The 25,949-nt window shown below is 41.0% G+C and overlaps 1 protein-coding gene across 2 annotated transcripts in view; it reads left to right on the top strand.

Annotated features, from left to right (window-relative positions):
• Positions 1–1,143: 1,143 nt before the first annotated feature.
• Positions 1,144–25,949, top strand: part of MORC1 (MORC family CW-type zinc finger 1) — a 67,997-nt gene continuing 43,191 nt past the window's right edge. For both annotated transcript variants that reach the window (XM_070750111.1, XM_070750110.1), the window contains exons 1-9: positions 1,144–1,306; positions 4,107–4,160; positions 5,855–5,889; positions 7,671–7,739; positions 13,090–13,177; positions 14,588–14,696; positions 19,145–19,304; positions 22,243–22,348; positions 23,426–23,551. In XM_070750111.1, coding sequence (XP_070606212.1) covers positions 1,236–1,306; positions 4,107–4,160; positions 5,855–5,889; positions 7,671–7,739; positions 13,090–13,177; positions 14,588–14,696; positions 19,145–19,304; positions 22,243–22,348; positions 23,426–23,551 — 818 coding nt within the window. In that variant the 5' untranslated portion in view covers positions 1,144–1,235. The remainder of the gene's footprint in view (positions 1,307–4,106; positions 4,161–5,854; positions 5,890–7,670; positions 7,740–13,089; positions 13,178–14,587; positions 14,697–19,144; positions 19,305–22,242; positions 22,349–23,425; positions 23,552–25,949) is intronic.

Genomic DNA, 25,949 nt, shown 5'->3' with positions numbered 1-25,949 from the left:
CCTCCCCCAAAAGCCTGGATAGCAGATAATCAGATGACAACTCTACTAAGTATCAAAATGCCACTGAAATAGTTGAGTTAGATTTTTTTCTTTCTCTCTCTTTCTTCCTCACTCTTTCTCTTTCTCTCTCTCTCCCTCATCCTCGCTCTTTCTCTCTCTCTCTCTCTTTCTCTCTCTCTCTTCCTTCCTACCTTTTTCTTTCTTTCTCTCCCCTCCTTTTTCTCTCTCTTTCTCTCTCCCTCCCTCTTTCTCTCTCTCGCTCTTTGTTTCTCTCTCTTCCTTCCTACCTCTTTTTCTCTTTTTCCCTTTCTCTCTCCCTCCCTCTTTCTCTCTCTCTGTTTCTCTGTTTCCCTTCCTTCCTTCCTTCCTTCCTTCCTTCCTTCCTTCCTCCCTCCCTTCCTTCCTTCCTTCCTTCCTCTTTTTTCTCTCTCTGTGGAGCCGATGGAGCGCAACAGCTTGAGCTTTTTAACTTGGGCGTCAGGGGCTCCAGGCAGGCAGCACCGTGGATCACCGGGTGAGGGGGAATCCTCTGCTGTTGGAAGCTCCGGAGAGGCATCAGCTGGGCGTCGGGGAGCTAATTGGAAACCGGCGATTCCCTGCTTTCTTTTCCAGCGCAAATCTTCTCTTCCTTCCCCCGCGATTGTCTCCACCGTCCCCGCTTAAAATCCGAGGAAGATTATTGTGAACGTGAGCTCTGAGTCCTTCGGGCCCCCCTCCGCCCCGTGTGGATAAACGCCTGCAGTTTGCAGGGCAAGCGTTTTGAAGGATACCCCACTGCCTCTCTAAGGTTGGAAGAAACCCACCAAGCTCGCTTTGTGCCTAAATCGGAACTCCCAGATAGTAGCCTGGCGCCTTAACCACTCCAGTAAACTAGCTTTCTGTGATAAAAGGTGTAATTCTTATTCACGCCCACTAAAAGTAATCGGTTGGGGTCGGTGGGAATTCATGCACAGACTACAGAGTCAGGAATAACAAGCATTCCGGGCTTATTTTGTTTGTACTGTACAGTACTGTACTCCTAAACTTTCGCGTCCCCACGTGACTGCAGTCTCACTTTCGCCACAAGAGGGCGCCTACGGTCCGCCCCTCTCTCTCACACACACATCCCTATTCCGTGGCCTTTTCGCAGCCACGCCCTGGGCGCGCTGCGTTCACGTGGATAACGAACGAGGGGTTGACTGTTGTTGAGTCGCGGCGAGCGGCATTGTTCTCTCTGCTTCTCCTTGGTAGCGCCGATGGCGGAACTGGCTATTTATGGAAGTCTTTGTAGGGCGGAGTTAACGCTGGAGTTTTTGCATGCCAACTCGTGAGTGTGAGAAGAGACGGTCACCTTTTTTGGGTGGCGATACCTTGTTTGGGCTCCGCCTTCAATGAACAGTAGGGGGAAAAAACCAGTCCGTTTTCTGAATTATACATATTGATAATACAAATCACGGCTTGAACTATCTTGCCTTGCGTGTGATGAATATCTCTCATATATTAAGTTTCACCTTTTAAATTACTGAAATAACGTTTGCACGATGTTCTAATTGTTTCACCTGTGCATAGACTTAAACGGGATGATCCGTTTCAAATCGGGCTTTTAAAACTTTCCAATCATTGCTTTGATTGAGTTTACCCAACTTGCTGCTGATCGTCTTCTCCTCTTCCATATTTTCCAGATTTTCTCAAGGGAGTTGTTCTTATATAAATTGTTCAAAATTTGAAATCTCAGTTCTGCCAATAGAAAAGAACCTACATAGATTAGTTTCAATCCCATAGACTCCACAGTCCTTAATTGATTTGCTTTATGTTACTGTATATTTATTTTTCCTTGCTAACCATGATATGCTATAGACCAGTGTTTCCCAACCTTAGCAACTTGAAGATATCTGGACTTCAACTTCCAGAATTCCCCAGCCAGTGAATGCTGGCTGGGGAATTCTGGGAGTTGAAGTCCAGATATCTTCAAGTTGCCAAGGTTGGGAAACACTGGTCTATAGCATATCATGGTTAGCAAGTTAGCAAGCCAGCAAATGCTGGCTGGGGAATTCTGGGAGTTGAAGTCCAGATATCTTCAAGTTGCCAAAGTTGGGAAACACTGGTCTACAGCATATCATGGTTAGCAAGTTAGCAAGCCAGTGAATGCTGGCTGGGGAATTCTGGGAGTTGAAGTCCAGATATCTTCAAGTTGCCAAAGTTGGGGAACACTGGTCTATAGCATATCATGGTTAGCAAGTTAGCAAGCCAGTGAATGCTGGCTGGGGAATTCTGGGAGTTGAAGTCCAGATATCTTCAAGTTGCCAAGGTTGGGAAACACTGGTCTATAGCATATCATGGTTAGCAAGTTAGCAAGCCAGCGAATGCTGGCTGGGGAATTCTGGGAGTTGAAGTCCAGATATCTTCAAGTTGCCAAGGTTGGGAAACACTGCTATAGACTAAGTCTTTACTAATATTAAAGTTCACAATGATTAATACTGCTTTTGCAAAATACAAATGATACTAATGTCAGCATCACAGCAAAAACTATTGTCTGGATGCCATTGTGAAAATAATAACTGTTTCAAAAGGCAGCTTTACTTAGGGCAGATTACATCCTGCAATGATGCTTTTAATAAACAGAAATAACTGCCTTTCCCAAGTCATTGGGAAGGATTCAATGGATGCATAATAATGCCAAATTCAGTCTAATATCTGTTTGACCAAATAAGAGTAATCCTTGCAAATTTGTAAAGCACAGGATCAAATGGTTGACCAAATGTTTTTCAAACTGGGAAATCCAGGGATTGAAGTCCACTCCACACATCTTTAAAATGTCCAAAAACATTTAACTAGATAAACCGGGATGTGTTCCACCTAATTTTTGCTTGGGAATGAGTCCTACTGGTTTCAATTGAATAAAAATTCCTGAGATTGGGGCATCCTATGGATGGGTGCATTTGCTAGCACATAAACTTGTGAATTGCATCTTTTAGGGCCTGTGATCATAGTTCCCTCTAAGCTGAGCAGTGAGCAATCGCTCACTTAAAAATCATCATCAACTCAGAGTTTTCCAAACCTGCCCAGAAGCCGAGAGGGAAAGAGTGAGAGGGAAGGAGAGAGAGGAAGAGAGAGAAACAGATAGAAAAAAGAGAGGAAGGAAAAGAGAAAGAAAAAGAATGGGAGTAAGGAAGAGAGAAAGAAAATCAAAATCTAATTTGAAACTAGCTCTACTATTTAAGTGGCATTTTGATATTGATAGAGTTGCCCTATTATGAGCTCACTGTTATAGACACACAGTACAGTATTTTATTTTGAAATTCTCTGAGGCAAAACAGGATGGGTTTTTTGTTTGTTTGTTTGTTTGTTTGTTTATTGATTATTTCTATGCCGCCACTGCCGCTCAGACACTATACTTTTCCGCCCACCCCCCCAAAAAATTAGAGGGAACACTGCTTGTGATATTTCATGATATGTTTCAAGGTATGCTTTTTTAAGAAGTTTTGTCAATATAGAAAAGTTGCATTAGATTATTGAGTGACTACTCAGGTCAATGGTAGCCCTCTTACGTTTAGGGGTGATAATTCTCAAGTAAGTAGGAACAAGTTTTTAGTTTCAGGCAATAAGACATCCTATGGAGCCTAGTCAATCTATTGCAATCATTGATCAGATTTGTTAGAAACAAATTTAACAATAAGCCTGAAAATAAAGGAAGTAAGATCACAAGGACTAAGAATAAGCCAGAAGCATTAGCTAAAAGAAATGTTGAAGATAACAAGGTTTAATTAAAAAGATATGCTTTTTTACCTGTCCTAAACTGAGTGTTTGAACTAATCATATGGTCCCTGTTCTGGTATGCTATTTAGAGATAGTCATGATTTGTCACTTGTTGGGCATCCAACTTGGCCAATAAATAGTTTTATTTTGCTAGGACATATAGAAAATTACTTTCCCACATATGCACCAATATCTCTCAAAGCAGTATTTATCTCCCCCACCTTCCCCATTGATTTTTTCATATTTCAAAAACTACTGCGTTCTAATGCAACCCAAATCCTTTTTCGCATTGCCATTTTCTGCTTGTGTAATTCATCCCTGTTGTTTTCTGACTTCTTTTGTATTAAAATTTCCTTAATGCTTCTTTCTAGCACAACACACGACTTCATTTTTGGAGCAATAGCTGAGTTGATTGACAATTCAAGGTAAATATGTTGCTTTTAAGGTCCATGTTTTATAATAAGCTAAGCTTTTCATTCTGGTACCTGACTGCCTTTCCCAGTGGCCTTTTATTCTGGGTTTTCCCTAATTTATCCCCTCCCCACACACACACACAATTTAGACAATATTATGGTTAGTGAAGGGCTACCAAAATTTTTACTACCACACTGTGGGCGTGGCTTATGCAGGACACCCTGCATTTTCTTTCTACATCTTTCAGTGCAAATTGGGTGCTCTGTGGTAGAGCTCCATTTTTGCTACCCCACTGCGCCCCCGTCCCCCTCCTGACAATAGCCCAACCCTGATTATGGTACTTTGACCAGCTTCATTCAGATTTTGCCTCAACAGAAGAGCTATGGCTGAAAAACTCAATAAAACCAATCTCTTCTATAGTGTTCTCCAAGAACGCTCCAAGGATTCAGAATGGGTTACAGATTTTTTTAATATCCAACATGATTTTGGCTGGCTGAGAGTTCTAGCAGTTGACATTCCACCATGCTTGTAGTTGGGAATCTTGCTCTACTGCCATAGTACCTACTTACACCTGAAGGCTGGACCTTCTCCCTGAGTTAGAAGTTCAGGGACTGAGTTCTTCCAATCCTGATAAAGGAGCTTTTGACCAAGGTGGTATGGATTGGCAAAAACAAAATCTAAGTAGTTGTCTCTTTTTATTCATTTAATTAAATGTTGTTATTTAGTCTAGGACATCTCTCTTGGAGAATGACTAGGAAAGAATCAATGTCACCCATTGATTGGGCTCAGTTTTGGTGCTCTATTGAAGCTTAATCTTTAGTATAATGAACCTTTTAAAGGCTTATTTACTACGCTTCTAACTACAGTTTCTAGGTGAAGTACAAACTCGTTTAAAAACTATTCTTGAACATGAAGCATAAAAACTAAGCCAGAAAAGTGCACAGTATACAAGATAATATAATCAGGCAGCCATTGGGATGATAGTAAACAAAACATTGTTTTTATTTTTCAATGCCCTTATAAGTTATATGAATGGCAGATTATGTCAAATCAACTGCAAATTCACTTCCCCAGTGCTTTTCGGGGGGGGGGGGGCATCATAGAACTGTGCACATTATGTGCAATGTGCATTGACATTTCTTTAAAAACGACCTTGTGAGTTAGGCAGAGTAATTCAGAACCCCTTTCAGTGTGTCTCAACGTAGTAGAGTTCTTGTGATACAGTTGGGCAGGATAAATAGAAGGAAGAGGAAGATAGTTCTCTTTTTGGTTTGCTCACAGTCTTATCTTATCTTTTTAAAACAATCGTTTCATTTCTTTCTCCAGACTGGGGAAATGGAAGGTTGAGAGGAAAAAGTCTTTTGGCCTCTTTTTTTCTGGGGTTTGAACTAGAATGCAGATGGGAAAATTCAGCCTACTGGGCAGTCCCAATACTGCAAATTCTTTTGCCTTTCCGTATGCTTAATCCACTGGTTTGGTGGTGTTATAACTTACAATTTATTGTAGCTTTTCAATTAAGTTTTATTGTGTTTTTAATTTTGTGATTCAGTGGCAACTCATATTAATGTGAGTTAATACAATTTAAACTAGCATGTTCTGCATTTCCAGGACATAAATCCTGAGTAAGAAGATAATAGTTACTATTACTCTGCTGTTTTGTTTTGTTTTGTTTTTAATACTTTCCATATCTGAACAATATTTTCAGAGATGCTGGTGCCACAAGACTTGACATTTATACTGGTGAGTTCTATATAAATACTAATTTAGATATATAAATACTTTTCAGTGACTTCTTTTTTTTTTTATTACATTGTTTTATTGAACACAATGTATTTATTAGCTCCCTTATGATTTGGAAGATTTCTTTCTTCCTTTATTTAAGAAAGCAAAGATCTATTATATACTTGGGTAGAAGCTATGATGATGTTCCTGTCTTTAACTTTAAAGATTTAGTGTCATATAAGCCAGTGTTTCCCAACCTTGGCAACTTGAAGAGATCTGGCAACTTGAAACATTCACTGGCTGGGGAATTCTGGGAGTTGAAGTCCAGATCTGTTCAAGTTGCCAAGGTTGGGAAACACTGATATAAACACGCACACACACACACACACACACATACATATACAGTGTATTCACTGAGTGTAGATCAACGAGGAAAAAATTATATTCAACAACTATATTGAAGCTGCAGCATAACAAAATTGACAAAAGTGAAGGGGGTCTGAATACTTTTGGATGCACAGTATACACAGAGAGAGAGAGAGAGAGTTTATAAATGTATAATCATTTATTTTAACAGTAATACATACAGATTTAAACGTGATAAAACTAATCTGACACGTTGGTTTGTTTATCAACTGGAAGAAAGAGAAAGTAAAGATCTTACATATGGGAGGAATGAATCATATTGAATTCGATGGCATATGTTTTATTTATTAATAAGCATGTTTAAGATATCTTGAGAATAAGATAGAGGAATGTGCAGCCCTTTATTCAATGAGGGCTTCAGTTGCCTTTTGAGTATTGTGTTAATTCCATAAAGTGGGCATAACCAGAAATACAGTAGCTCCATTTCTTATTCTTCACGTGTTCTCCCTCTGCCAATTTATAATTTGATATCAAGCTGTGTGTGTGAAGAGTGGTATAGCCCATAGGTCCGTGTTGGAAAACCTATGGCATGCATACCATAGGTAGCGTGTGGAGCTATATCGAGGCATTGCCCTATGTCAACTCCAATGAGCATGTGCACACTGACCAGCTGATTTTTTTTGGCCTTCCGGAGGGTAGGGGAAGGCTGGTTTTGCCGTTCCCAGGAAAACCTCCGGAGCCTGTGGATGGTGAAAAAGAGCCAGAGGATTCCATGAGGCTTGCACTCATGCATTTTTTTTTTGGGGGGGGGGGGGGAGCAGTAGGCATTGCATTATGGGTATGGGCACGGTGATCTTTTGTCATCCAAGCAAAAAAAGGGTATGATTTGAAAGGAAGCATAGACTTTGCTTCATCTTATTTGAGCTTAAGTAGATGTGCCCCACTGGGCAGAACAAAATTTAATTTCTTTAAATTTAAAATTAAATAAGCCACTGTTGAAGAAATGGAAATGACTTAATACTGCAACCTTCAGCATAAAGATATAAAAACTAGGGAAGGAATCAATAAGCTCCTTGGATCAATCAATCTATCAATCACTCCCTCTGATTCCCCCCTCTCATGGTTTCTTTTTTTTTCTTTATGTAAGCCCTGCCATTTCTAAAAGGGACAGAGAAATGTGCAGGTGTGATGAAGTACAAACCTGCCTTTTCTATGCCTGGTTGGCTTTCTCTAAAATACAATTTCTAAAACTTGCCAACTATAAGACATACGGATTCCAACTTCTAGAATTCCTCAGTCAGCATCTGGCTGGGGAATTATTGAGGTTGAGGTTTACATGTCTTAAAGTTGCCAAAGTTGAAAAATACTGCTATAGATACTACTGCGGAGGGAACTAAGAAAAAAAATTATCTTTCTGATGCTTTCTCTTTCAGTGAATAATGATAACTTGCGAGGAGGATTCATCCTGTGTTTTCTAGATGATGGATGTGGCATGTCCCCTCGTAAGTACTATTTCCTTGAACATTAGTGTGGAGTCATGGTTTCAGTCATATTTGGTTTGTGGACCCATGGGAAAAAAAGATCCATGTTCTGCTATCAATTCAGCCACAATTCTGATTGGACATGTTGGCCTAGACATGGCTTTTAACCTTCGCCTTCATCAATAATGTTGTGAATAAAAAGACAAGTACATTATCTTAAGTTGTGAAATGAAAGATAGGATTTGCATATGAAAAATACACTGCGCAAATAAATAAAGGGAACACTTAAACAACACAATATAACTCCAAGTAAATCAAACTTCTGTGAAATCAAACTGTCCACTTAGGAAGCAACGCTGGTTGACAATCAATTTCACATGCTGTTGTGCACATTCAACTTTGTACAGAACAAAGGATTCAATAAGAATACAGTGATACCTCGTCTTACAAATGCCTCGTCATACAAACTTTTCGAGATACAAACCAGGGGTTTAAGATTTTTTTGCCTCTTCTTACAAACTATTTTCACCTTACAAACCCACCGCCGCCGCTGGGCGCTCCGCCTCCGGACTTCCGTTGCCAGCGAAGCACCTGTTTTTGCGCTGCTGGGATTTCCCTGAGGCTCCCCTCCATGGGAAACCCCACCTCCGGACTTCCGTGTTTTTGTGATGCTGCAGGGAATCCCAGCGGTGCAAAAACGGGTGCTTTGGCTGGCAAAAGGGGTGAATTTTGGGTTTGCACGCATTAATCGCTTTTCCATTGATTCCTATGGGAAACATTGTTTGGGCTTAGAAACATTTCACATTAAGAACCTCGTCCCGGAACCAATTAAGTTTGTAAGACAAGGTATCACTGTATTTCACTCATTCACATCTAGGATGTGTTATTTGAGCGTTCCCTTTATTTTTATTTTTGAGCAGTATAGTTCTTTTCAACCTACAAGTTTGACTAAAGACTCACAAGCAGACTTAAACAAGAGAAATGAATCTCCATGTGGTATTCCCATGGTTCATTTCTGGATTTTGTATGACATAACTTAAAAGAAAAATATTGTTATTTTTTAATTTTCTAAATAAGAGCAATCTTATTTAGACATTGCAATCTTAGCAAAAGGTGTAAACATAATCCTTTAAAAAATAGAGCCGTGGATGGTCACAACTGCAGTTACATGATCCCTTGTCCATTCTACTTTCTTAGAGATTATCATCTGAAGGGAAGAAAATCTCACTGAAGTAGATTGGACAAGGAGCAAATAATGAAAGCAGCATTGATTTGTAGCAATGTAATGAAAGGTTCCAATCCTGCAGATGCCTTTGCTCTGACCATAAAAGTCACAGGCTTTATTATAAGCAATATTATACAGACACATTGCACATCTTCAGTAAATGTCTTAAAAAGCAACCTGTTCAGATCCAGAGAGGGGGTTACAAGTACTCCTCAATGTATGACCACAATTAAGTCCAAAATTTATGTTAACTGAGATATTTGTTAAGTGAGTTTTTGCCCCATTTTACGACTTTTTTTGCCACATTTCTTAAGTGAATCGCTGCAGTTGTTAAATTAGTAACAGGTTTGTTAAGGGAATCTTGGTTTCCCCATTCACTTTGCTTGTCAGAAGGTCGCAAAGGAGATCACGTGGCCATGGGACACTGCAACCGCCATAAATGTGAATCAGTTGTCAAGCATCCAAATGTAAATCACATGACCATGGGGATGCTACAATAGTCATAAGTGTGAAAAAGTCACATAAGTCACACATTTAGTGCTGTTGTAGTTTTAATTTGGAAACTGTTCTGGTTTCTAGTAGAAATTTAGCAATTACAAATAACTCTTATTAAATGCATTATATCATGAATAAAGAAACTCCATTTATTTCTCTTCTCTTCTGGAATTCAAACACATTTCATACACACACTTATCTGTTGGTCCGTTATCTCCCTTGACCGCATTTCTCACAGTCCTTCTCCTTCTCCACTTAACAAGATGTATTTTCCTAAATGCATGAGCTCTAAAACCAGCAGCCCTGACAGTTAATCAACACAGAATACTTTTGCTTACTTGAGAGTGGCAAGAAAAACATCCATTTTTCTCATCGGCAACGTTGAAACTCCACCCTTCTTCCCCACTGACCCCCTGACATGCCAAATACATCACTACAGTATTTAACCCATTCCTCTCTTTAATGTCTTCTTCCAGACCTCTGTTCTCTACGTTTTTGGGCCCTTCTGAATTTAGGGTTAACCCAGCAAGTGTCTGATTCTCCCTCGCTAGATCCTGAACTCATAGCCCCATCCTGTGGCTGGCCTCCCACCTGTTCTACTACCTGTAACCCCGGACCCCCCACTAATTCATAAACAATATCTGAATCAGAGTCCTCAATATCTTCATCATCCTCCAACTAACCAGGAGTATGTACAACAGGAACTACCTATTTTTATAGGAACTTTATTTTCTTATTCATGGGAATTTCATTTTTTTAAAAAATGGCGAGGGCAAGAAAGTATTCAAAGGAAGCCATCACATTACTAAACATATTCCTATAAATTCACTTTTTGCCTGGATAAAGCTCATTTTTTAATGTTTATTTTTACCTCAGATATTTTACTAATACCAAAATCAGTCCGATAGCTCTTTCCTTATGTTTTTCGACCTTTATAATACCTTTGCAAGGCCTGGTGCAGAAAATACTTAATAATAATCATACTGAATATAATTTTTCAGTTTTGTCCGTCTCTGCCATGTTCTATGCAGGGTAAAAAAGAAAACAGAATGTCTAGTGCAGTGATGGCAAACCTATGGCACAGCTGTCACAGGTGGCATGCAGAGCCTTATCTGACAACACACAAGCCATTGCCCTTGGTCAGCTCTGGCATGCATGTGCACACCGGCCAGCTGATTTTCGGCTTTCGCAGAGACTCTGGGAGGGCATTTTTTGGCTTCTAGAGAGCCTCTGGAGGGATGGGAGAGAGGGGTTTGTTTGCATTCCTCAGGCTCCAGGGAAGCCTCTGGAACTGTGAGGGTGAAAAATGGGGCCTACTGGGCCCACCGGAAGTTGGAAAATGGACTGCTTCTGGTCTCCAGAGGGCCTCCGGGGATCAGGGGAGGCAATTTTCGCCCTCCCCAGTGTTCTGCCGGCGTGTTTCAACTGCGCGTAATTACAGGGTAAATTAGTCCAGGAAGACACACACCACACGATAAAAGGAAAACCCAAAAGTTTTTATAAATGGAAAAACAGAAACAGCTCCCTTTTTAAATGTCAAAGGGATTTTCTGGTACACACAAGGCACAGGTTAAATGCAATCCAATTGCTCACCCAATAACTGGGAAATTGAGTCCAATTCTAAAGTCCAGAGAGTCCACACACAATCTTGAACAGCACAAAAACCACGATCTTGACGAAACAATGAATCAGATAAACTGCCATGAGGCTAAAACACCAGGTTGCACTTTTATCTGTAGCACTAATTACAGCAGCCCCACCCATCATTTTCTCTTGTAATAATCCTTCAGTTGTTGTCTCCTATGCATCACTCTATGCATGCGTGGATGTGTCATTAATTCTTGTTCAGAATCCAAGGATGATACAGATGATTGATCTCCTCCTGGGCTGTCTGCCAAACTCACCTCTTCTGTGTCACTCATGCTTCCTTGGTCAGAAGAGGCTTCGTCGGCAGATTCCATTGGGAGCAAAACACGCCTGCGGCATGTGGATGTTTCACCCACATCCATCTGCACATTCCTTGGGGCAGGAGCTGGGCGAGAGCTAACCACAACACCCAGGCATTGAATTATGGGTGTGGGCCAATGTTCCCTCTAATTTTTTTTCGGGGTGGGCGGAAAAGTATAGTGTCTGAGCAGCAGTCCCCTTGGGACTGGGCGGCATAGAAGTACAAATAAATGAATGAATGAATGAATGAATGAATGAATGAATGAATGATAAATAAAATCCCTACTTTTTTATTAAAATTAATTAATAATAAAACAAAACAAAACTCTATTACTATTAAAACTAAAATAACCAGCAAATCCAAAAACATAACTATTAATAAAAACAGGTGAGGGCTGGGGGTTTTTTTCTCTGTTATTATTTAAGTGCTTTTACCATATGCTTTAAATCAAGAATCACTTCTCTCTCTAGTTCTCTCTCTTTCCTGTCATTCTCTGCCTCAATCATTTTCTCATTTCTCTTCCCCCTTTTTTTCTATCATTTCTCTCTCCCTCTCTCTTCCTTCCATTCCTCTCTCTCTTTTGCTTTCTTCCTCTCTCTCACTCTCTCTCACTCTTCCTTCCTCTCTCCTCTCTCACTTTCTTTCTTTCCCTCTCTCTTCCTTCCTATCTTCTCTCTCTCTCTTTCTTTCTCCCTTTCTTTCCTTCTCTCTTCCTTCCACTTTTTTCTCTTTCTCTCTCTTTTTCTTCCTTCCCCTCTTCCCCTCCCTCTCTTTCTCCCTCTCTCCCTTTATATTTATCTCTTCCTTCCTTCCTCTCTTCCTTCCTTTCTCTCTCCCTCTCGTTCACTTTTCTCTCCCTTCCCTCCCTCCCTCCTTCTTTCCTCTCCTCTTTCCCTCCCTCTCTTTCCTTTCTCTCCACGTCTCCGGCTTTGCTGACCGGCACAAGGCTAGAGCCAGCTGCCCGGTAAAGCCAGGAAGGTCCTCCTGCCCCCCCCCAGCCGAAAACACAACGGAGGTCTTCCGCCACCAGCTTGAGCCTCGCGTTGCTCCACCTCGCTTCGCCTGTCATCCTGGACCTCCGTTGTGTTTTCGGGGGAGAGCGGCAGGAAAGCCCTGTGCCGGCCAGGAAAGCCGGGTTTGCTTTCCATGAAAGCAGCGCGCCTTTTAAACACGCTGCTTTATTGCAACTCTTTCCTGGGTGGGGGGGGAGGAGGCCACTCCCCCCCCAGAAAAGAGGTGCAGGAAAGCAGCGTGTTTAAAAGGCGCGCTGGTTTCACGGAAAGCAAGCAGCTTCCGCGCGTTTCTTTCGTTGGAAGAGAAGGAGAGGGAGCGGATCGGGCAGGGGCAGCGCCTTCTACTGCCGGCGCCTCCCCGCCCCCACCCCCCCGTGGGCTGGCAGGGGGATGGGGACTGCGCACCCATGGAAAAGGGCGCGCGGGGCGGTATTTTGGGGTGCGCGCGCGCTCACCCACGCAGCCTACAGGGAACGGTGGTGTGGGCCCTGGCACAGGCACAATAGTTTAGGCATCCAAGGGAAAAATGGTTCGCCATCACTGGTCTAGTGCACCTTAACTCATATCGGTGCTAAATTGAACCCTGTTTCTGCAAAAGAGAGGGAGAGAAAGACTTTACTAGGCAGTGGTTGTAGGAGGGAAAACCAAATTTTGAACAGCATTTGAAACTCTGTTATAAACCTATTTTAGGTGAAGCTACAGATATTGTATATTTTGGAAGATCGACTAAGAAAAAAGACCCTAAAATGATTGGACATTATGGCAATGGACTGAAATCGTAAGACTTACTTTTTTCTATGTTTTATTGTATCATTTTTATTCCGATTGTTTTGAAATACAGGAAGAAATACGTGAAATGCCAAAGTCTCGCAGGTTAAGTACTAGAAAAATAAAAGTTTGCACCAAATCTAACAGTAACTACTTTCACTACTACTAATACCTTTGTGCAAACTCGTGAAGCAATATATAAGCAACACTCTTGTATTTAGAAAATGTATAATTTAAAACAGGTAATAAATATATTTATGGGCATAAAAGAATGTTGCACTCAGTGTGAAAGCAAAATAGATTTTATGTTATATTGCTGCAAAATATGATGATAACCTTGACAACATCAACAAAGTAAAACATAATTTTCATTGTACCATGCTTACTTACCTCCGGGGGAGGGGAAGCTTTAATAGATATACTTTTTTGATTATTTTTTTTTAAATCCAAGGAGAAAGTAAAGAAAACTAACTAGATATTAAATAAAATTAAATTCCTAACTAAATATTAAATAAGAAATAACAATAAAGGAAGCTAACAAAATATTAAATTAAATTATTAACTGTTCTGTCTGGGTTACTCCAGAAGCCAATACCAGAGAAGCCAGACGCACTGGTAAAAGGCAAAGGCAGTTTATATAATTCAAGGAAAACACAGGTAACAGAAAATGTCCTTACAAACAGGAAAAACACTGGAACTTCCAATATATACACAAAGGGAATAGTCCATGAAGCAATACCAGATTCTTGCTGCCAAGACGAAGCTGTAGATAGCAAACAGACACCTCCCACGAGTCTTCCAGACTGCGAGGCCACAAGCCAAGATCAGAGACGCTGAGAATCAAAACAGGTCACCGCAACTCCAATTGATAACACTCCACATGGCTTCAAGGCCTTGCCTGCCTTTTAAACCCTGCTGATGATGACCACACCCAAACCCAGCTGTTTCTAATTCAATGGTGAAAATATTTCTTTAACTGCTCCTTTCGTTGCTCTGAACGTCTCTGTCTCATGTCAATGACAGCTTGTGCGTCATCACCTAATGACTCCAAGCTACTGGCTGGGGAGAGCCCCCCCCCCCCCCCCCGGGGCTCTCATGCTGTTCTCCTTCATCCCATTCCTGACTCTCCTCTCCCCCGTCCGACTGTTCAGCCCCCTCCTCTGCGCTGTCATCCTCCTCCGGGCATGGAGCCAGCAGAGACACAGCTGGTCCCTGAGTAGCCTCAGGCTGAATCACAACATTAACTAAATATTAAACAAAATATTAGATTAAATTTTGGTTGTGGCATTTATATCTTATATGAATCAGTATGGTATCAGTGTTTTAAATTAGTAAAGTAAGAACAAGAAGAAAATCTATTTAGATTCAATAATTCACATTTTTAAAATGTTTCTCCCCCCCCCCTATGTTTTTACTACAGAGGATCAATGCGTATAGGGAATGACTTGATATTATTTACCAAAAAAGAGAATATCATGACCTGTCTTCTTTTCTCCCAGACTTTCTGTGAAACAGAAGGTCTCAATGAGGTATGCTTATTCACAACTACATTTTGAAGTATTTATTTCCCATTTTTATGTCCTGGTAAGAATATTAAGGTGGTTCAGTTATCGTTATGTAATTAAAACATGACCGTGTATAGACTGAAATAGCACTAACACTAAAGTGCAAAGAAACCCAAAGAAAAATTATATATTGCATTTATATTTTTGTCATTCCTTCCTACTTACATAAAAATGCAAAGTGTCTATTCGTGTTGCCTTTGTGTTACTTTTCCAGGTCTTTTTTATATGAATGAATAATATTTTAAAATCCCAATAATCCTCCATAACAAAATATATGAATTAACTTATTCATTCATTCATTCATTCATTCATTCATTCAATTTTTATGCCGCCCTTCTCCTTAGACTCAGGGCGGCTTATAACATGTTAGCAATAGCATTTTTTTAACAGAGCCAGCCTATTGCCCCCACAATCCGGGTCCTCATTTTACCCACCTCGGAAGGATGGAAGGCTGAGTCAACCTTGAGCTGGTGATGAGATTTGAACCGCTGACCTTCAGATCTACAGCCAGCTTCAGTGGCCTGCAGTACAGCACTCTACCTGCTGCGCCACCCCGGCTCTTATATATCTAAAAGGGAATTTCTATAATGTGCAGCCACTATAAATGTTTCGTTCACGGGCTTTGATCGTTGCAAGTCAGCTGATTCTTTTTTTCCAATCCCACATAATGCTTAAAATAAGCTTATAAACATTACTTATTGCAGATGGGAAAATTTGGAATGTGGGTATCGCTATCATGAATATTTATAGAAATGACTACCTGATTAGGGAATTCTCCATTCATAAATTGGGTGTAATTGTAGGGAAGCTTGACTTAAAACCTGTAATTACCAGGAGATAAAATGGATTAAACTATGAGCACTGACCCACTTGGGATAGAATCTAGGCATCACCCATATTTATTTTTATGGTATAAGAATACCTATAGGTCTATATATGTCTTATGTTAGGGTTGGATACTAACTTAACCTCGCTGCCAATTCACTTCCTCCCACACCCCGCATGCACAGTGGCAAAAAGATTAGATTAGATTAGATTTATTGGATTTATATGCCGCCCCTCTCCGCAGACTCGGGGCGGCTCACAACAATGGTCAACAAAACATAGTAACAAATCTAATATTTCGCAATCTAAATTACAGTTTTAAGTTAAAAAATCCAAAAGAGCCCCAATATATAAAAAACAAGCACACAATCAAATCATACACAAAAACTACATGGACAAGGGGGAGATGTTTCAATTCCCCCATGCCTGATGGCAGAGGTGGGTTTTAAGGAGTTTCCGAAAGGCAAGGAGGTGGGGGCAATCCTAATCTCTGGGGGGAGCTGGTTCCAGAGGGTCGGAGAAGGCTCTTCCCCTGGGTCCCGCCAGACGAGATTGTTTAGTCGACGGGACCCGGAGAAGGCCCACTCTGTAGGACCTAACTGGTCACTGGGATTCATGCGGCAGAAATCCAAAAAATCCAAACAAAGTCCGCCCCCCCCCAAAAAAAAGCCAAAACCAAGATGATGACCAAACGCACAACGGCAAAAACTATGCTTCTGCGCATGTGCAGAAGAAAAACTGAGAAAAATCCCCCCCAATTTTTTTGAATTTTTTTTTAGACGCTAAAAACAAGGTGGTGACTGCATGCACAGTGCCAGAAAATTGGCTTCTGCACTTGTGCAGAAGAAAAAAAATCCCTCTTCCTCTCCCCAAATTTTTTTTTAAAAATCCAAACAAAAGATGGCAGTGTCCACGGACTGGCACCGACTGAACTAGTTCCGTAATGTCATGATGACATCACCAGCAGGTTGCTACCAGTTTGGGCAAACTGGTCCAAACCAGGAGGAACCCATATCTATCTTAGGTGTTCAAAGATGATACTGGTATTTTACCCTCACTATCCAGTTACATTTATAGGCATTGCTGTGTGTATTTTCACCCATCACAAAGAAAGGAGAGAATCTAGCAATAAGATTTTCCAGATACATTTATGCCCGAAATATGCTATATTGGTTACTCCAGTCTTAGCCGCAAAAATAGAAATATCAGAATAATTTAAATGTATAATAATAATTCAAGGATCAGCCTCACCAGAAATTGTTGTATAAAACATTCTACTTGCATACACCATTAGCCTTATTCTTCTCCAGGTCCTGTCAACTAAACAATGCCATTTGGCGAGACCCAGGGGAAGAGCCTTCTCTGTGGCAGCCCCGGCCCTCTGGAACCAACTCCCCCCCCCCAGAGATTAGAATTGCCCTCACCCTCCTTGCCTTTCGTAAGCTACTTAAAACCCACCTCTGCCGCCAGGCATGGGGGAATTGAGATACTCTTTCCCCTAGGCCTTTACAATTTTATGCATGGTATGTCTTTATGTATGTTTGGTTTTTATAATAATGGGTTTTAAATAGTTTTTAGTATTGGATTATTATTGTATGCTGTCTTGTTGTTGCTGTTAGCCGCCCCGAGTCTCTGGAGAGGGGCGGCATACAAATCCAATAAATAAATAAATAAGTATAGTGAAAATTTATAAAATATAAATACAGGCAGCACTGAACAGAAGTACACTTACTGCTGTATAAATCAGTATTTTATTCTTCTTATTTCCTCTAATTGAGAAGTACTTTTGAATGAATAGGTAGATATAGTGAAATACACTTCTGGATTCTGATCCATTTTATTTTAGATACCTTTCTGCCCTGGCAGGTTTAAAATAATGAACTTTTATCACATGGAATCAGCAGTGGAATCTTAATTAAGGCAATATTTTGCTTCAAATTAGACCAAAGAGTCAATTTTATGCCTTCAACATTTTAATTAAAATCTACCCTTAAAAATCTGGTTTTCCAGATTACTTGAAATAGGTAAGATTTTAGGAAAGGAACCTAACGGTTTCAGGGGGTTTTTCTCTCTTTAATCCTGCCTCTCATCTAAAAATGTGTAACTTTTTTTTTTTTAAATGTCTGCGCTCAGGAAGACAGTGTCATTATCCTACAACAGTAATGGTGAACTTTTTTTCCCTCAGGTGCCAAAAGAGCGTGGGCACATGCTATTGTGCATGCGCAAGTGCCCACACCATAATTCAATGCCTGGGGAGGGCAAATACAGCTTTCCCCGCTCCCTGCAGGCCGGAAACGGCCTGTTTCCCAACTTCTGGTGTGCCCAGTAGGCTCGTGTTTCGTCCTTCCCGGGCTCCAAAGGCTTCTCTGGAGCCAGGGGAGAGTAAAATTTATTGATTGATTGATTGATTGATTGATTGATTGCCCTCCCCCATCCCCCGGAGGCTCTCTGGGAGTCAAAAACGCCATCCCAGAGCCTCTGCAAGCTAAAAATCAGCTGGCTGGCACATACATGCACGTTGGAGTTGAGCTAGGGCAGGGATAGGCAAAGTTGGCTCCTCTATGACATGTGGACTTCAACTCCCAGAATTCCTGAGCTAGCATGATTGGCTCAGGAATTCTGGGAGTTGAAGTCCACAAGTCATAGAAGAGCCAATTTTGCCTACCCTTGAGTTAGGGCAACTGCTCATGTGTCAGCAGATATGGGTTCTCGTGCCACCTGTGTCACCTGCGCCATACATTCGCCATCACTGTCCTAGAATATCTGTGTCCCATATCCTATCCAAAAGGAACAGTTCCTTAATGTAAAGAAACTTGTATGAAAGTTTCAGAACAAATTGCCGTAATGATTATAAATGACGGTTACTGTCATAAGTCTTGTTCCTTCATTTCTCATTAGACAGATGACAATAGAATAGTGGATAATGACTAAATATGTGCTTCTCTGAAAGTGGCGTGTCTGTTATTTCTGCCTGACCACTCTGCTGTGACAGTGATTGATGGGATGTTTTGAACATACATCTGATTCCAGAGCAGAAAATCATGCTCTCTTTTAGAAATAATGTTTTGCCCGGGGACCTAATTTGAACCCATTGAAGAAATGTCGAAAAGAGAAGCACACGAAAATAGGTCATGTTCTTAGTATTGAAAATAGACATTATGGCCCAGATTGCAAACAGTTCCCAAAGCATATTTTTCATGCCACTCTTGTTACTACTGTGTTTGTCAGTATAATTATTGCACATGGAACACATGGTTGATCAACATTTTAAGGCATTACAGACAGAAATTGTACTGTAAGCCCCAAAAGATTTGAAATTTTTAAAAAAGGGAAATTATATATAGTATCCACATGTGTGATTGGTTATTTTAAGTGAAGCTCTCTATTTCCAGATGTTAATGGTCCTTGTTAATAATCATAAATGGGCCTGAACTTTTGATTACCGATCATTGCAGTTGTTGCCATTTGGTCATTTTGACTCGAGTCACCACATGACTTAATACAACTGTTTTGAGGATGGCTATAAACCAAGTCACCATGGTTCACAATAGCTGGTCTAGGACAACCTGTACTCTTCTTGGTTATAGGTCATTGTGCCAATCCTTTCATGGTCAAGTGACACAAGGACTCCAGTAATAGATGATCCTGAGAAATTTGCTACACAATTGTCCATAATTTTGAAATATTCTCCTTTTAATAAGGAAGATGAACTTATGAACCAGTTTGATGCCATTTATGGAAAAACAGGTGAGTTTACTTCTTAAATTTAAATGGTAAATCTACATCTACCAACATCAACATCATCATCATTATTATTATTATTATTATTATTATTATTATTATTATTTAGACTTGTATGCCGCCCTTCTCTGAAGATTCGGGGCGGTTCACAGGGTACAATATAAAACAATGTGTACACAAATCTAATTAATTAAAACTATAGGCTAAGATCCCACTATATTAAAAACAGTCAAACACCTCAGTCACAACCACACATCACATTTGGTAGTCAGGAGGGGGCTTGATCTAATTGCCCCATGCCTGGCGACATAAATGAGTCTTAAGACTCTTGCGAAAGGTGAGGGGGGCAGTGAAAATCTCTGGAGGAAGCTGATTCCAGAAGGCCAGGGCCGCCACAGAGAAGGCTCTTCCTCTAGGCCCTGCCAGATGACATTGTCTGGTCGGCAGGACCTGGAGAAGGCCAACTCTGTGGGTCCTAACCGGCCGCTGGGATTTATGCAGCAGAAGGCGGTCCCATAAGTAATCTAGTCCGATGCCATGTAGGGCTTTATAGGTCATCACCAACACTTTGAATTGTGTCCGTAAACCAATCGACAGCCAACGCAGTCTGCGGAGTGTTGGAGAAACATGGGTATATCTAGGAAGACCCATGAATGCTCACGTGGCTGCATTCTGCGCGATTTGAAGTTTTCGAATACTCTTCAGAGGTAGCTCCATGTAGAGAGCATTGCAGTAGTTGAACCTCGATGTAATAAGGGCATGAGTGACTGTGAGCAGGGACTTCCTGTCAAGATAGGGCCGCAACTAGTGCAACAGGCGAACCTGGACAAACGCCTCCCTCGCCACAGCCAAAAGGTGATGTTCTAGAGTCAGCTGTGGATCGAGGAGGACACCCAAGTTGCGGACCGTCTCTGAGGGGGTCAGTGATTCCCCCCCCCAAGGTAATGGATGGACAGATGGAATTGTCCTTGGGAGGCAAAACCCACAGCCACTCCATCTTGTCAAGGTTGAGTTTGAGCCTTTTGGCACCCATCTAGACCATAACAGCCTCCAATATTGTTCTGTCTTCTGCAGATAATTGCTTTAAGCAATAGCATGAATACTATGAATTGGACCAAGGCACGCAGCGGCAGAATTAATGTGGGTCAATTGAGATTGTAGCAATTAGCAAAAAAAACCAAAACCCAATAGACTAAAGATAGAGGCATTATTGTTTCAACACTGAAACAGACAATGACTGCAACTAGTAGTAGATAGATATTTTTCAAGCAATTAGCAAGTGCAGTAAAGAATTTTAAGTTTATCGTTAAGCATCTTGAAGTTCAAAATTTCATAGATATCTTTCTGGAACTTTTACCCATAAATTATGCTTTCTCTTCTGGAACTTGAAATCCAGCGGAGCCTCCACTTGCTTATAGACTTCAGAATCAGATAGAAGGCATTCTGCATATCCTGAGTCTATCAGTATATTGAAAAATTGGAACCATTAGTCAGCCTGTATGTTCTTCACAGCAAAGTTTTCAGTTGCTCTGTGCATGTATGAAGGCGCTCATTTGTTGTTGACCAACATACCATTGTGTTGTGGTTGGCTCTGGCCCAGCTCCTGCGCCTGGGAATGTGGAGGTGGAGGCAGGGGAAACGTCAACATGTCCTAGGCCTGTTTTGTTACCGGCAGAGTCAGGGAGTGCAGTTTCCTCAGATGAAGAAGAAGGTGGGGGTGACATGGAAGAGGGGGGCTTGGTACACAGCCCAGGAAGCCAATCACCATTATCTTCGGTCAATTCGGATGATGAAGTTTTAGACCCACGCAGGCGCAGACTTATGCATCGAAGAGACCAATTGAGGAAATATTACAGGAGAAAAGAGAGGCCACCTGTGTTTGGGTGGGGCTCCAGTAATTAGAGCTGCTGTTATAAATAGCAGCGTGCTAGTTTGACCGTTGTGGAAGATTATCTGATTGCAGTTCTTCAGGATCGTGCCTCGCTGTTTCTGAACTTTGTGGATTTTTCACGCCTTTGACACCAAAGCAGAGTAAAATGTGTGTGTGTTTCACTTCATGGGAAGAAGGAGGGCTATGAAGTTTCTTCACAGCTACTAGCTAAGTACTTAAGGACTGATTAAGGGACTTGTATAGCCTACAAGGTTGTTTTGGGAAAGAGTGCTCTTTGCAATACAAAAAGGGTGCTTTGTTTCTTTTGAATTTTGTGATAAAGGACATTGTTTTGAACTTTCAAACGTGTGTGTGTCTGAAATTTGTACCCGTGAATTTTCAGGAGGCTTCTACCAGAGAGCCTGGCAGAATACCAATGTAAAGATAACTTCCAACCTAGAGAATAATTAAAGCAAAACTAAAAATGATCTTGCAGATTATGTAGATTAAATAATAGATTTGGAAGGCCAGGTTTTGATTACGCATTTACAGAAAATTCTGAATAAAATTACTTTTAAATAGAAATTAATGTGCCCTTCTACTACAACTAAAATAGAAAATGTATATTTTCTGAATAATGTGTTTTATATTTGTAATGATTTCTTTTTTTGTACTTTCCTTATAAAGGTGCACAAAGTGGTTTACTTCATAAATTTATATATGTGCTTTTAAGTGAGTAGTATAAAATCTAGCTGAACAAATTTTACAAGAAATATTTATAAATCTCCGTTTACATAACAATATAAAACATTCTGTTTCACATTTTACTGGAGTAACAGAGTTGTGTTTTTCTGGTGATAACAAAAATAGTGTTCTTTATTGTATATTTTTAAAAATTGAGTTACTCCCAAAGAGAGGGATCTTAATGTAGAGTGCCCAAATATCCATATATAGATCGTTCTGAAAAAGATAAGCTATTATAGTTATCTGTTATAGTGAATGTTCACTGACATTGTAAGTGTTTTTTGGGAGGGGAAACACAATACAATCTTTTATTTATATATTCATACCTAGGAACTCTGATTGTGATATATAATCTGAAACTCGGATTGAATGGGGAGCCAGAACTTGATATTGTGACAGATGAGAAGGATATATTGACTGATAGGATCTCAGAGAAGTAAGTTATTATAAAAAAGAAAGTATGACTTAATATTTTTTATAAATTTGTTATTAAAGCTGATACCTACAGATCACATATGTGATACATATCTATTTGAAAGGTAGATTCCTAAATTCATTTTTCCATAGAAGTTGCTGCCCATCATAGTACTGATAAATATATTCACTAAACACTTTATTATCTTGTAAAAATAAATGTAATCTCAGATTATTGGCCATGTTGCACCTTGCTGTTTAGCCAAGCATATGAAGAATATTTTTCTTCTTAGTTGCTTCCAGGATGTTCTTTAAAAAAAAAAAAGAATTATATGCCTTTCTTGGGAAGGAATAGCAGTTTTTTCTGACAGCTTTGTATGTTTTCTTTCACATTAGTAATACACTATATCGTTGAACCATGGAGCAGAATGCAGCTGCGAGAGCAATCATGGGCTTCCCAAGGCATGCCCATGTTACACCAACACTCTGCAGTCTGCATTGGTTGCCGATCAATTTCCGGTCACAATTCAAAGTGTTGGTTATGACCTATAAAGCCCTTCATGGCATCGGACCAGAATATCTCCGGGACCGCCTTCTGCTCCACGAATCCCAGCGACCGGTTAGGTCCCACAGAGTTGGCCTTCTCCGGGTCCCATCAACTAAACAATGTCATTTGGCGGGACCCAGGAGAAGAGCCTTCTCTGTGGCGGCCCCGACCCTCTGGAACCAGCTCCCCCCAGATATCAGAGTTGCCCCCACCCTCCTTGCCTTTCGCAAGCTCCTTAAAACCCACCTCTGTCGTCAGGCATGGGGGAATTGAAATTTTTTCCCTTCCCCCTAGGCTTATAGAATTTATACATGGTATACTTGTTTGTATGATTGGTCTCTTAAATTGGGGTTTTTTAGATTATTTTTTAATATTAGATTTGTTACATTGTTTTCTTTATTGTTGTTAGTCGCCTCGAGACTTCGTAGAGGGGCGGCATACAAATCAAATCAAATAAATAAATAAATAAATAAATAAATAAATATTTATTGTCTCTATCTAGTACAATTCTCTAATTGAAATTTATTTGGCCTTAAATGTTTTTTACACCAGCTATCCAGAAGAAAAATCACTAAGAAGTTATACAGCTATATTGTATCTCAATCCACGAATGAGGATCTTCATTCAAGCTGAAAAAGTCAAAACCAAGCATTTGCTTTTCTGTTTTTACAGGCCCAGGTGAGTCAGCGGAGAGGGGCGGCATACAAATCTAAATAAATAAATAAATAAATAAATCTTTGCTTACTGTTATAAAGGCACACATTTAATATTTGTGTTGTGTTCGGGTCTATTTGACCCCAAACAAAATTTGAGACCCTGTAAAAACTTTTCCCTGCATATCTGAAACTTGAAATTACATGACTTTGCCTCATTTGAGGGGTTCCTTCTATGAGTGTTTTTTGTTGTTGTTGTTTAGTTTTTGCTGGGCGGAATGACTATACACTTGTACTGTTCCCAGGTCTATTTGTCCCAGACTAAGAAAAAGATTGATTTTACGTACTGTAAGCAATGTTCCCTCTAAATTTTTTTCGGTGTGGGCGGAAAAGTATAGTGTCTGAGTGGCAGTCCCCTTGGGACTGGGCAGCATAGAAAAATAAATAAATAAATAAATAAATAAAAATTCCCTTCTTTTTAATTAAAAGAAATTAATAATAAAACAAAACCAAAATCTATTACTATTATTATCTTCTCTTTTTCCATCCCTGTCTCCTCCCCCCTTGTGGGTGTGTGTGTGTGTGAACTCTTAAACCATTTCCAATTAGAGGTGAGCTATTGGAAATACTTCAAGAGTTCAATCACACGCACACACACACAAACGGCTGGGTTTTTTTTTCTCTGTTATTATTTGGGTGCTTTTTACCATATGCTTTAAATCAAGAGTCATTTCTCTCTCCCCCTCTTGCTCTCTCTCTCTCTCTTTCTCTCTCTCTTTCTATCTCTATTGCTTTCTTCCTCTTCTCTCTCTTGCTATCTCTCTCTCCCCCCTATCATCTCTCTCTCTCTTTCTCTCTTGTTTTCTTTCTCTCTCTCTATTGCTTTCTTCCTCTTCTCTCTCTTGCTACCTCTCTCTCTACCACTTTCATCTTTCTCCCTCTTTCTCTCTTGTTTTCTTTCTCTCTCTCTATTGCTGTCTTCCTCTTCTCTCTCTTGCTACCTCCCCCCCTTTCTCTCTCTCTCTCTCAGCAGCGGCATTGGGCAGTAGCCGTGGGCGGCGGCAGAGTGATCAGCTGTGAGGCGGAGCTCCAGAACGGAGGCACCGACAGCGAGGGGGCTGAGCCTGCGAGAGCGCTTTCTCCGAGCGCTTCAGGAACGCCTGCCCTGCCTCTACTGCAGCCCCCTTGCTGGAAGTCCGGGACGAAAGCGCTCCCAGCGAAGGGGCTGCGAGAGGGGCGGGGCGGGCATTCCCGAAGGCCGCGGAGAAAGCCCTCTCTCGCAGCCCCCTGGCTGGCAGCGATTTCATCCCAAGGAGAAGCCGCAGCCGCCACCGCCGCAAGAGGGGGAGAGAGAAAGAGAGAGAAGTCGTGTCCCAAGGCAGGAGGCGGCGGAGGAGGAGAGGGGGCGGATCGGGCGGGCGGGGGGCAGGGCCGAGAAGCCAGGGGTGCATTTGGCCGGAGGCACCATGGAGAGGCAGGGGCGGCCGCGGCTCCCTTTCCTCCTACTGCCGCACCTCCCCCCCCCCTGCGGGCTGGCAGGGGGATGGGGAGCGTGCGCCCGTGGAAAAGGGCGCGCGCGGGGGTATTGGGGGTGCGCACCTGCTCACGGGCGCAGCTTATGGGGAACGGTGACTAAGTGTTTTTTTGAATACCTATTTCATTAGTAAACTATATGTGAACATGCTTGATCATAAACAAATGAAAAATGAAATTAAAAAAAAATCTTTTTTTAAATTTTGCTCAAAAATGCTCCCAACCGGCTGTTTGCAATTATGTTCGCTTTATATATAGACTAGGCTGTAAGTTCCAAATTACATCCTTGTTTTTAGTACAGTGGATTTCTTGCATAAAATTAGTTGCCATACATGGTAAATGTGAACGAAGTTTAAATGTTTGAAGCAATGTGCTTGAAAGCTTTAGATCACCACGTTACAAAAAAAGATGTTGAGATTTTGGAAAAGTGCAAAGAAGAGAAACTAAGAGGATTAAAGGCCTGGAGACAAAAACATGAAGGACATTGTAGGAATTGTGTTGGCCAGTTTTGAAAAAATAAGGGTGAGGGGTGACATGATAGCAATATTGCATTATTTAGCAATAGCATTTAGACTTATATACCATTTCATAGTGCTTTTACAGCCCTCTCTAAGCAATTTGCAGAATCAGGATATTTCCCTCAACAATCTGGGTCCTCATTTTACCCACTTCGGAGGGATGGAAGGCTGAGTCAACCTTGAGCCGGTGATGAGATTTGAACTGCTGAACTACAGCTAGCGGTTAGCTGAAGTAGCCTGCAATGTTGCACTCTTAACCATAGTTCCCTCTAAGCTGAGCAGTGAGCAATCGCTCACTTAAAAATCATCATCAACTCAGAGTTTTCCAAACCTGCCCAGAAGCCGAGAGGGAAAGAGTGAGAGGGAAGGAGA

This window comes from Erythrolamprus reginae, chromosome 4 (assembly GCF_031021105.1).
Source record: "Erythrolamprus reginae isolate rEryReg1 chromosome 4, rEryReg1.hap1, whole genome shotgun sequence".
Lineage (NCBI taxonomy): Eukaryota > Metazoa > Chordata > Lepidosauria > Squamata > Dipsadidae > Erythrolamprus > Erythrolamprus reginae.
Note: the sequence above shows the minus strand (reverse complement) of the source record. Positions and strands in the feature narration are given on the sequence as shown.